This window comes from Gymnoscopelus microlampas (assembly GCF_963454915.1).
Source record: "Gymnoscopelus microlampas genome assembly, chromosome: 3".
NCBI lineage: Eukaryota > Metazoa > Chordata > Actinopteri > Myctophiformes > Myctophidae > Gymnoscopelus > Gymnoscopelus microlampas.
The window spans coordinates 8,809,759-8,823,044 of record NC_139940.1 but is presented as its reverse complement, the minus strand read 5'-3'; the positions used below and the strand labels follow the sequence as shown (position 1 = coordinate 8,823,044).

Sequence of the window (13,286 nt, the reverse complement as noted above, 5' to 3'; positions counted from 1 at the left end):
AAGCGTTTCTAAACAGCGTTACACGGGGGAGAAAAACGAAGCCGAGAAAAGACCGTTTTAGAGGGGGACCTAAACAGGAAGCGGACGGAACCGAAAATCTTCGATTTGACGTGCTACAATGAAATGTGTCACTGCGAGAGATGAAGGACGGTGAGATCTTTTAAAATCAAAGTTTTTTTTAAATTACGTTTTTTACGTCCTAGGCAGAATTGGTAATTGGAAATAATTACGTTTTTTACGTCCTAGGCAGGGAATGAGTTAACTATCCTCAGAATAGAGGGTTATTATTTGCTGTTTGTTTTGTCGTGGCACTGACTTACCCGTGGGCGGGACGGCGCACAAGCACAGGGCCGGCGAGGTGGGCGGGAGGCTGAACTGGTCCAGCACCGTATTGGGCCGCGCCGGGTCAATCACGGTGATGTCACTGCTGGAGGCGGGGCCAGACACCACCCACACGGAACACTGACAGAGGGGGAAGAAGAGGAAGACAGAGATTTGTGGCTGTCATTGAAAACCAGCGTGTTGCTATACAGCAGTGGTTATTATGAGCTGGATGAGGTTGACACTGAGGGTGGTGTTTAGACCGCTGCTAGAAGCACTCATTCAGCAGGGTATAACGATCACCTTACCGTGGCCTCTCCTGAGATATCGGGTGTGACCGCCACGGCACAGCTCAGCTGCAAGAGAGACAAACAGGACATTAGCAAGCAGGTTTGACAGCACTGTTTTTAATGTAAATACAGTACTTCCCTTTGTCTAAGAATGTGGCAGTACTAGACCACGATGCTGGCTAGTCACTGGAAAGATCCGGGTTCAAAACTCTGCAATCCACAATGTGTTTGTGAATAAAACCTTATATTGACCTATGTGCAGGGGTGCACATAACCTTTTTGGTCTAGCTCTCAGAAGAGCACCTGGAGTTGTTACTTGGTGCGCGCCAAATAAATGGTCAATAAAAGGTCCGTGGGACACTCACACATTCACGTGCAGCATGCGTCCTCTCCCCCTGCGCCTAATGGCTGTACATGGGGCCGACGCATACTTTAGCGTGATTGTGTGACTGTGGCTTCAGGAAGTAAATTCCTAGCCTCGATCTCCAGGCTTTTATTTTTTAGCTTTGCTAAAAAATAGAAGCTTGGAAATTCCTGTCCCAGCTGTTGGTACGCAAAAGCGCCCCGCGTCATCTGATGTGCCGCGCATTATTTATTTTTGGTGCGCATGCGCACCAGTTATGTGCACCCCTGCCAATGTGTATGGTAGAGTATGTTAATATAGCCCATTAAGACCGGGAAAGCATCTGTGTCATTTTAGATGTCTTTGACCAGCTTGTAGATCTGCTATTTTTGAAAAATTGTGAAAAAAATAAAAATATTCTTTTAAAACGAACATTTGTAACTCAAATCTTTGCTTCTGGGGGTCCCTGGAACATTTTGAGATGGGGGTTCGCGGCCAAATACATATCATTTTGGGGGTCCTTGACATGAAAAAGTCTGAGAAACACTGATATTATAGCAACATAAGTTCTTACTTTTTAAACACTACTGCGATGTTGTAACTGGTCTACTTGCTCTTCTGTTGAGAAGTATGGATCCTGTGGTCGTATAGAACCACAACTGGTTGACAAGTGGTATTGCATGAAGCTCAAAACACAATATAACCTGCCCCTAAACAAGCTTTCTGTATTAGCTCAATGAGAACTGATATACTGTATGTATCACATCTATGGTGCCTGCCAGCATTTCTCCTGAGTCCTGATACCGTTTTGCAGGTACTTTGGGATCCATGTTTTGGTTCTAGATAAAGTTATAGGACTAAAACTATTCCAACAGTATTTGGATACATGGATGATTATGATTATAGCTATTTTCGAACCACCGAATTTACTGTATATCCTTTTGTGGTTTCGCTCAACTGTGCTAGTAGAAACATTCTTACTGTTGAAGGTGAAAAACGGATGCCCAGTATCACGTCAAGTGCCGTTGAGAAAGACTCAGAACCGCAAAAGGGATACGGAGACAACTGCAAGCAACCCTGTGCTCTCAACTGTCAGATGAAATGCACGCTTACAGGAAGTTGCGCGTTAAAACGGCCATCCTTATCTTTTATGTCCTACCCACAGGATTTGAGTCAGAGTTCCCCACGCGAGCGCCGTCGTCATTTCTACTGCTGAGCTACAATACAATGGAAAGCCTGTTTGAGCAGAGGATATACTGCTCTTTGACCATCATGCAATACCAAGCCTCAACCAATAGTGGTCCCAGCTGACCACGGGATGTACATTTCTCAGTAGAAGAGCAGTTACACCACCTCCAACCACCGCAGTTACAGTACGTTAGTCATATTGCATGAACACACTCTACCATACAAATTGGTCAAAATTATGATTTATTCACCAAAAAAAAAAAGTTAGGGATTACAGATTTAAGCATATACAAAAAGACAAGTTCCACAGTCATGTGCAAATTGACCCTAGAGTGAACTTGCATCTTCCTGGGCTTCCTGTGCTATCCCCTCTGTTTCCTGCACACCCTCACTTCTCCTAATGCTATTCTTTATCACAGTGGTTCTCAACCTTTTCAGGCCGTGACCCCCCCCAAAATAATCATATTTGAACTGGGGGCATTCAATTTTGTTTGACTCGATTCCACAAATAAATATTGTGAAAATAGCCACAGTTGTGAGCTTGTAGATCGACTATTTTCAAAATGTTTGTCTCTTTCTTATATTATTTGACAATTTGTTTGTATGAATAGTATAGCATGTTGATTGCTTTTGATGCAGTAATGGTCTTTTTCTTCTTTTTTTTTGTCTTTGGTCATAAAGGTCCTTAAATTGTCACTTCACTGTCGTCTGGGGACCGCCCCCAAAATGATGTGTCCCGACCCACAGGTAGGGTGACCACCTTCAAACAGGTCCATTGAGGGACAGATGAACCCGTTTCGCGGGACACATGCACACGCGCGCGTGCATGAGGACCTCCCGCGCGCGCGAATTGTTTTTGAGGTTCTGGGCGGATTGGGTTCGGTTTTTTTGCAGTTTTTGGTTTCTTTATTTCGGTTTTAGGGTTAGGATTAGGGTTAGGTTAGGGTTATGTTATTTAATTCTTATTTTTTCCTGATTTTACCGATTTATTATTAAAAAAAAAAGAAAATATATATATATTTTTTTTTCATATCTTTGATTTTCAGGACATTGCTCTGCTTGTGCGGGACGCGGGACAGAGGGTCCAATTTCGGGACTGTCCCGCGAATTTCGGGACGGGTGGTCACCCTACCCACAGGTTGAGAACCACTGCTTCATCACACTCATGCTTCTCATGGTATCACAACACCACTAAGGCCTTAAAAACAAAGCTCCAGACGTCCCAAAACAAACTGGTAAGGTTACTTCTTGGCCTCAATCATACAACCCATCTAACCCCTGCTCACTTTGCTAGGGTTGGATGGCTCAGGGTTGAGGACAGAGTACGGCAACTTGCCTTGGGCCTGGTCTACAAGATTCGACACAACATTGGGATCCCCCTGTATTTGTCAAAATACTTCCAAAACGTAAATGAAGTCCACAATCATAACACCAGAGGCAACTCCACTGATCATGTTCAACCCAGATTTGGCACAAACAAGGGAATGAACTCTTTTTCATGCTACACAACAAAAATGTGGAATGCCCTACCCAAAGGAGTAAAGGAGTGTAAAACCCTACTCACTTTCAAAACTGCCCTAAAGAATCACCTTCAGGAGGCTGCAATTCCAAACTGGCCCCTATCAAAGTCCTAACCTACCCCCCCCCCCCTCCCCTCCTCCTAAAACTGTCTATTGTACATATTTCTTGTTTTTCATACCAGTAACCTGTAAGCTGATTGTATGACGTTCTGCATAGTAGTGTATATTTGTATGTCTTAAATGTCATCATGACTTGAGTGCACGGGGATCTCATTTTAAATAAGCCAAGTGCTTTTATGAGCGATCCAGTTTAGAGGACCTTGTATTGTGATTTGTACTTCCATGTACTGTTACTGTTACCATGTCTTTCTAAATAAAGAATTCAATCAATCAATATCAATCAACACTCTAGGCGGGAAGACCCCGCTGGAGGAATGTGACGTATTGTGTGAATATTATGGTCAACAGGACCTACAGTACCTTGGCGGTAGAGTCTCTCTGATCCAACAGTCTCAGCTGCATCAGAGCGGGTACGTCTTTAGGCTCGGGTACAGGCTCAGAGGATTCCTGGAACGACAACAGAAACTAACTAAACACAAAGCACGGTGAAATCACAGATAGACACAGTTAACATAAGAACCAAGAAGGTACAAACACAATATAAGCAGTAGCAGATCTGTGATTCTGAACCTTTTCTTTATCAGGGTCCATTGAAAAGCTCTAAAGTGTTTTCGGCCCCATCCATCTGACCTCTGTGTATTTTCACTGTGTATGTTTATTTGTGTTCCGGTTTGGATCAATGCATTAAACATTAATTTCCTATTTATTTTCACAATGAAACTTAATTTTTTAACTTTTCAGATTTTTTTTAAAAACATTTTGTTTAGGGGTGTGCCGATATATATCGTCCCACAATATATCGCAATACGTTTTCCTGACGATATGTATCAGGTTTTTTTTATTTAATTTTTTTGGCAATAATAATAATCCAAAAACAGAAGTATTTGTTTACATTGGCTCCCCCCCCCCATATATTTTCATAATAAAAACATTGTATCGTATCAATATCGTGAGCCCAATATCGTGTATCGTATCGTGAAATTAGTGGCACACCCCTAATGTTGTTTTTAAAATAATGTTTATATCATGATTAAAATCTTAGCGCTTTGCCAATCATTTGGGGGCCCACTGGCAATATCCTCACGGCCAACAGGTTGAGAATCATTCACTGCAGCAGATGACAGTGGCTACAGTACCTGTGTGTGTGACAGTAGAGGACAGTGGCTACAGTCCCTGTGTGTGTGTGACAGTAGAGGACAGTGGCTACAGTGCCTGTGTGTGTGATAGTAGAGGACAGTGGCTACAGTACCTGTGTGTGTGTGACAGTAGAGGACAGTGGCTACAGTACCTGTGTGTGTGTGTGTGACAGTAGATGACAGTGGCTACAGTACCTGTGTGTGTGACAGTAGAGGACAGTGGCTACAGTACCTGTGTGTGTGACAGTAGAGGACAGTGGCTACAGTACCTGTGTGTGTGACAGTAGAGGACAGTGGCTACAGTACCTGTGTGTGTGACAGTAGAGGACAGTGGCTACAGTACCTGTGTGTGTGTGTGATAGTAGCGGACAGTGGCTACAGTACCTGTGTGTGTGACAGTAGAGGACAGTGGCTACAGTACCTGTGTGTGTGTGACAGTATAGGACAGTGGCTACAGTACCTGTGTGTGTGACAGCGGCATGCTCCATCCGTGAATCTGCCTTTTCCCCAGAGTGCCCCAGACGTGGGTACGAATCTCCCTGTAGATCTCCTTCCTCCTGAAGCGAGGGGAGAGAGAAGCAGGAGAGCCACACCTAGAGAGACATCAGCATCTGTTTATTATCACACACAACATAAGAACAAACACGTAACTTAAATTGTGTATCAATTTATGGGGTTCAATAATTCACAATCGCACCAAAAAAATATAATAATCTCTTTATAAAATAATACTGTACAGTAGGGGTGTGCCGATACACTCATTTCACGATACGATACACGATATTGGGCTCACGATATCGATACGATACGATATATGGCACTTTTCTATTAGGGAAAAATATGGGGGGAAAAAAAGCTAATGCAAACATATACTTTTGTTTTTGCATTATTATTATTGCAAAAAAAAATATTAGGAAAATATATGGGGGGGGGGAAGCAAATGCAAGGAAAAACTTCTGTTTTTGCATTATTATTATTATTTTTTACGCCAAAACGATACATATCGCCACGGAAACGTATCGCGATATATCGCGGGACAATATATCGGCACACCCCTACTGTACAGGTCGGAAGACAAAATGTGAGATTTTCGTTAGAAACACTGGCTTACTCCGCTTGGGTTTGAGTGACAGCTCGTAGCCGTGGAGACCCCACTGGGGAGTGGCTCAGCGATGGTGGCGTCGACATGCCAGAGGGCGGGATTAAGGGCTCCTTGGTCATGCCGAACAAACGGTTAAACCTGAAAACAAAGACACGTTGTCTCATTGAATCGCATGATGGATCTCATCATAAACGGTCCATCCATTAATGTCTATCGTCGATTACCATAACATTCCAAAGTAATGTCATGTGGCTCAAACCAGCATAAGGTTATTAGAAACGGGTATTTCTTAGCATGAGTGCTAATGACCTACTCTGTGATTCTACATTTGCATCCTCATCATAAGGCCATATAGAGAATGTTAGAGCATGTCTCGTTCACCGTTTCTCAGCTGGCAACCAAACCACATGAACCCTAGCTTCCCTACTACTACTACTACTGCTACTACAACAACAACAACAACACCACACATTACAATTTCCCCCTTATTTTTCATAACCAATTAAATTGACACATTTGATAAACTGTTGCACTGTTATCCCTTAAGGGGGACTGTCTGTTTGAATTTGTCTGTTCTAAACAACACTCACTTTCTCCAAACGGTTGTCCTCTTCTCTTCAATAAACCGCTCTTCTTTTGTGGACCTTAAAAAGAACAAAGTACCGGTAAACAACACTCAACATACTGTACAAACCTCTATCATTACGATCATTTCTGCTAATGAGTTTTATCTAAATCTCAAACTGTGTGGATTAAGGTTTCAATCCAATTACCGTGAACCCGTGCAGAGCTACACTGTCTCTGCTTATAAAACCTAATTCTCAAGATACGACGACGTGTACTTTCTTACGTTGGGAACCCACCAAAAAGAAAGTGTCTCTCACACGCTTTATTGTGCGTGGAGGTTTGTGCGCGACTGTTCTCGCCAAACAAATCTGGAAATCTGGTCAATGAGATTTTAAATGAGAATGTGCGCGGACAAACTTCTTTTCCCGCCCAGAGCAGAGCGGAACAAACCATCTTCACGTACGCGAGTGGAGTGTCCATGCTCGGCCAGTGTAAACGGCTTCATTCAATAACATGGAGCGGGAAAAATATATGCGTCCGTGCGTTTATGCTTATGCGCCTGGTGGGTTCCTAGCGTTATGAACTTTCAACATACTGTAAGACAATGTGATCCTTCAAAAGCTCAGCTCTTAGGAGGGCAAATGTGACTAAAGTTTATGTTGAGCTGATACATAATATTAAAGTGCTCCAGGACAGATGTTAAGGGGATGCAGTGTGTTTAGCACCATATATAATCTCACTATACACAATTAATTACTACAGAGTACACAATTACTGTACTGATTTATGTAAAACAAGCAAAAGGATAACAACTTAATAATGCTCCTTTCAGTCCCAGTTGTGTGTCCTAGGCAGAGGAGCGAGTGTTTTTCGGTTCAGTACCGCAAGGACACATACCTGAGGGTCTGGCTCCGTCTGACCGCCTCCTGCAGCTCAAACAAGCGCTCCTTGTACTGGTTCTTCTCCATCACCACACGAGCCATCTCAGAGCGAGAGAACCGACGCATGGATGTGGGCAGAGAGGTCTGAGTGGGAAACATTATAGAAGACATTAGCCCATACTTACTGAGACTGTGTGGGGGTTTTGTTATTTAAGATGGACAGTGAATGTACTACAATGTACTAATGATGATGTATAATATTGTTGAAGAAGGTAGGATGTGAAAATAGGTCACACTATTATTTTCACATAGGAAGATCTACATTTTGTATTTGATTTATAGTAATGTTAAGTAAATAAAATAAAATTGTTTTAGTTTATATGGAACTAGGACCAACTGCAATAGCAGTGGATAAAGTATCTGGTCTCCCAATTTAGTCTATTAGCCTGGCATCACCAGAATCTGGTGATGCCAGGCTAATAGACTAAATTGGGAGAAAAAAGCAACATTTTTGGCATAAATCTGTTTTGTTTTCTTTAGATAGGACAGTAGACGGTAACTAGAAACAGGGGGCAGAGAAGAGGAAGGACACGCAACACTTTTCTTTCAACAGTAATGGCATGGGGGAAGTTGTGATTATGTGGTCGATACACTATCCCGTCTGCTACCTGCACACCCTCAGTTGTCCTAATTCTATTCTTTATCCCAACTGGAGACAATCATTTCTAGAGTGTTACGCAGGAATGAGTCAAATTAGTATGTTGGAACTCCAGCATCTCTGACAGAGCCATTTAACCAGACCAGCGGTTCTCAAACTTTTTCATGTCAAGGACCCCCAAATTGACACTTATTAGCCTGCGGACCCCCATTTCAAAAGATATGCCAGGGACCCCGATAAGAGAAGATTTTTTTTACGGCTCTAGCAGTCTCAACCATTTTAATTTCAAGGACCCCCAGTTTGACATGCATTAGGGCTACAGACCCCCATTTAATGGCATTTCTATCACTTGGACCGCAATTTATATTGTAAAATCTTAGTCAATTTAACTCTGAGAGTGTACAAATGGGTCCATTTGGTTCCATTTGTACACTCTCAGAGTTACAGACCCATAAGGGTCCATTTGGTGCCTAATCTATCATTTAGCTGGGGTCCCCCTGGAACTCCCTCAAGGACCCCTGGGGGTCCCCGGACCCCACTTTGAGAACCAATGAACCAGACAATGCTTTTGGCTGCTAAAAAGGGAAGTTAACTTGATTTTTCAGCAAACACTTTCACTTTGGGGAAGGAAATACACAGTCGTAACATCAGGGCTGATGATACTTAAATGGTTTCTTACGTCAGGGTCTTCAGACTGACAAGCTTCCAGTTCTTTACGGTGTCTGTAAAAAAGGAAATGACACACCAATGCAGGAAAGCATTATTGAAAAAAAGAACACACATGAGATTTAATAAGCAAACATATATAGAGGTAGAATCCTCTCTTCACCTCTTGGCCTCCTCCTCTAGCTCCTTGGCCCTGCCCTCCAATCTGGAGACGGTCTCCTGCAGAGAGGTCACCTCCATCTGAAGGGCCGAGCGCTCACTGGTCAACTCTTCAACCCGGGATATCAGTGCTTTGCGGGCTGCATCCACTAACTCACTGGGAGAGAGAGGGAGAGAGAGAGAAAGAGAAAGAGTAGGATGGAAAAAAGACAGATAATGGGATAGTGGGATAGTGATTAGGAGTTTCTTACGCATTTGCAATCCTCCAAATTACAGTATCTACCCATTCTTTACCTAATTTTCAGCACTTTACACTGTCCTTGATAATTTGCATGAGATGCACTATACATTTTTGTTTGTCCATTGTGAGCATTATGCCTTGTTGCTGCGAAACCACATTTTCCATTTGGGACAATACAATCTTGAACTTGAACTAAATAAGTAATTGTAAAAAAAGTCTTCTACTGTAGCTTGGGTGTCTACTGACGGGTTAAATCAGGGGGTGCACGCTCAGATAGTTACAGCAGGCTAGTCAGAGGGTGCACGCTCAGATAGTTACAGCAGGCTAGTCAGAGGGTGCACGCTCAGATAGTTACAGCAGGCTAGTCAGAGGGTGCACGCTCAGATAGTTACAGCAGGCTAGTCAGAGCAAGCAAGGTCACAATAGTTGAACATGAAACTCACTGGGTATGTTTTAGTTCCTCATACTGAGAAAGAATCTCCTCAAACTGGTCCGCACTGCCTGAATAAACAGAGAGAAGGAAATGAAAATGAAATCTCAAATGTAGGGATTCTTCAGGTTATTTCGTTTGATAATTATGGTCAGAAAATGGTTGGCTGCAAATATGTTTTACTTGTTCATGGAATAAACAAAATAAAATCTCATGACTGAACCACTTTGTCCCAATCTGTGATTTGTGACTAGTGCTTTGTTTCCTTAAAAAAAAAGAATGAACACAGTACATGACAATGTTTAGGTATTATCATTCTAAAACCTACAGTATGTTGCTGCTGTTCTACATACAGCCGACCAGTTGAAGAAATGACATATTGAGGCTTTGACCTTTGCTTTTATCAAATATCCGAGACCATTCATGTTTCATGGGCGATGCTTCTGAACAAGTATTCTATAGCTAGTTTGACCACTTCAAAATACTCTCTCATCTTAAAATAACTAATAACTGAAAATAGCCGATCTATAAGCTCATATGAGCTATATGAGCTATATGGGGACCATATAAGCTATATGAGCTTGTAGATCTGCTATTTTCAGTGCGCGACATGCTTCCATAGAAGACATGCTGCTGACTTCTATGGAATCCAAATGACAGAAATCGGTCGTGATGGCTGAGAACTTTAATCCATGCTTGTTAAATATTTATGATTTGTTTGCCCTTGGGAAAGCCTTGCCAGACCCCAGACAGAACCTCTGGTGTAGACTAGGAAGTAGAGTTTATGGAACATTTAGAGTTACTTTATAGTTGACAGGATGACAGGAATACTGCCTGGATACCAAGACTTTGTACTCACAACTTTTGATGGATTTTAATGCTGGTCATCTGGGAACTAAAGATTATACTACAGCTCTAAATGTTGCAAACTGTTCCGTGGAATGCCTAGACATGTATTATGTGGTCCATTTTTTATGTGGTTTTGGGAGAATTTGAAAGAATTGGAGAAACTAATCTACAGTATATGTATGTTCTGTTTTAATGTGCAGTTTTATCCAAATGATTTCCACCTCCCTTTGTTATGATAATAATCAAAGACTTGAGATAAGAAGTTGATGTATGGCACATATCATCTGCAACGTCTGAAATGTATAACATCTGGGGAGAAATGTCAGTCTATTTTCAGCAATTCATCATTTGTCACAATGGCCTCTAGTTTGAGGGCAGAAACGGTAACATTTATTAGCAGCACAACTAAAGCCTTGTTCAGACCAACGATTTGCATAGACAAAAAACGTCTCAAGTTCATTGTACGACGGACCCGGTGTGCTCTACAAGCCTAAAACGCATCGCATTAAGGATTTAGAACATTGTGGAGAAGAATCACAGGGGTCTGAATTTGACGCCATGGGTTTGCGAGTTGACACAGCAGCAGTAAACCTGTCGCTAAAGGACTAAAAAGTGGGCCAACACAGTAAGTTGCCCGCAAAATATTTGAATACTATCAGAAGGCTTTTAACCCTCTTATCGTAATATTTGGAATTCCAGCTTGGCCCAATACACCCACGGCTACACAAAGGATAAGGCCTTCACCTCTTTGCTAAACGTCACATGTTATTCAGGGTTAGGGTTAATAGATTAAAAAGATCCTGCATTGGGTAAAACATTTGATTCCCACTGAAATTCTCCAAAATTAACCAAACTTGAAAACGCATGGAGAGCTTTTCTGGACTATTTGGACCTACTGAACACCCTCCCCCTTCCACCCATTTAAAAATATATATATTTTTTTTGTGAACGGCTCATTCGTAGCACAGGCGACAGCCAAAGTCCTGAGATCACAAAGTTATTTCCTAATTCCATGAGCTTTATAGAATCAAACAGTGCTGCTTGCCATGCTGTGATATTAAGTGGAAACTAAACTATATTGCTGTAGAAAAACAGTTACAGGGGAGGGCTGATGTATTGTTCTTTCTTTTAATTTTGGCGTTTTATTGTCTGCCCTATCCAGTCAATGTGATTCTCACTAAATAAAGAGGAAGAGAGGATTTAATGTCTGTTTGCTGGTTAGATATGGCTGTCATTTAGTTGAAATTTGACACTGTCAGCAGAATATTGTTGACACAACCACCCACACACCCAGCGGTTTAGGCTCACTACATGAGAATCTGGCAGGTTATTTCCTTAGTGCCTGTATGGAACTCAGAGAAAACATGAGTTGGGTAGTTATCGGCCAAGAGCATCAGTTAACTGCCCCCAATCTAGAGGCCTACTGTGTTTGGTAAGCACACATGAGCAGGGCACTAAGCGTGACTTACACTGAATTAGAAATATGAGATGGTACAATATAGTGCCGTCTTCGGGAGTCAAATAGATTTAAAATATGAAAAAATCTTTGAACGTTGAAATTACCATTCGAATAGTAATGAATCTAATGATGACTAATTTCCTGACCAAAAGCTTTGATCACGTCACGCGTGATCAACAATAAAGTTTGAGAGCATGCACTGCACACAGCAAGTTAATATGCTGCTACGTCGACGCGCGTCGTGTGTTGTGCGCGCTCGGCCGCACACCTGTGTGTGTGTGTGTGTCTGGTCACGCCGAGACTGTGACTGACAACATTGGTTCAGCGCAGCAGGCAAGACTCCTTACCCCCCCCACCCCATAAACTTCACTTGTAAGTTTAACAAACTTTCATAATGATGACAACAGCAAAGGTTTGTATGTAACATTGTTTACTCTGTCGCTACAATGTGGACCTCTGCCTCTCAGCGCTTGGGACGGTATACCTGGAGAGCCCGCTCTCGTTACGAAACGTAACGGGCTGCAGTACGGTGCTATGATAGTACAGTAACATACAGTCATCTAAAAGTAAATCTAAACGTTAATGAAGTCCACAATCACAACACCAGAGGCAGCTCCACTGATTATGTCCAACCCAGATTTGGCACAAATAAGGGGTTGAACTCGTTCTCCTGCTATGCAACAAAAATGTGGAATGCCCTACCAAAAGTAGTGAAGGAGTGTAAAACCCTACTCACTTTCAAAACTGTCCTTAAAAAAATACCTTCAGGAGGCTACAATTCCAAACTGGCCTCTGTAAAAGTCATAACCTAGCCATTGCGGCTTTCCTGGGCAATCCATTTTAGTTGACCCTGTATTGTAAACTGTACTTCCATGTGCTTTTTCGCTGCACACTTCTAAATAAAGTATTCAATCAATATTCAATCAATCAAGTAGCTACACAGTCCCACGCAGTGTTGATTTTGACAGCACATTTTTTATTTAGTTTTAGTCATAGTTAGGGTTGTCCGATATTGGCTTTTTTACCGATAACCGATATACCGATATTGTCCAACTCTTAATTACCGATACCGATATCAACCGATACCGATATATGCGGGGATTATTGTGATTAGGGTAAGCTCAAATTTCATATCACACACACCATATACAGTAAAAACTCCTGTAACTTATTTATAAAGCAAAAAAAAAAAAAAAAACGATACGGATATTTTCCCGATATCAATTTTTATGCTAATATCGGCCGATAATATCGGGAGGCCGATAATATCGGGAGGCCGATAATATCGGACATCCCTAGTCATAGTCTTTTGAATAAAATTCCATTTAGTTTTAGTCATATTTTAGTCATCTGAAA

The 13,286-nt window shown here is 42.0% G+C and overlaps 1 protein-coding gene across 2 annotated transcripts in view; it reads right to left on the bottom strand.

Moving 5' to 3' along the window:
* Positions 1 to 13,286, bottom strand: part of LOC311042404 (C-Jun-amino-terminal kinase-interacting protein 4) — a 33,737-nt gene that overhangs the window by 8,897 nt on the left and 11,554 nt on the right. The window contains exons 10-19 of one of the 2 annotated variants that reach the window (XM_084053102.1): positions 9,636 to 9,693; positions 8,956 to 9,108; positions 8,806 to 8,848; positions 7,485 to 7,612; positions 6,611 to 6,664; positions 6,030 to 6,158; positions 5,379 to 5,511; positions 4,143 to 4,247; positions 630 to 677; positions 321 to 462 (exon numbers count right to left, since the gene is read on the bottom strand). In XM_084053102.1, coding sequence (XP_083909228.1) covers positions 321 to 462; positions 630 to 677; positions 4,143 to 4,247; positions 5,379 to 5,511; positions 6,030 to 6,158; positions 6,611 to 6,664; positions 7,485 to 7,612; positions 8,806 to 8,848; positions 8,956 to 9,108; positions 9,636 to 9,693 — 993 coding nt within the window. The remainder of the gene's footprint in view (positions 1 to 320; positions 463 to 629; positions 678 to 4,142; positions 4,248 to 5,378; positions 5,512 to 6,029; positions 6,159 to 6,610; positions 6,665 to 7,484; positions 7,613 to 8,805; positions 8,849 to 8,955; positions 9,109 to 9,635; positions 9,694 to 13,286) is intronic. The other variant, XM_084053103.1, reaches the window with a different exon arrangement.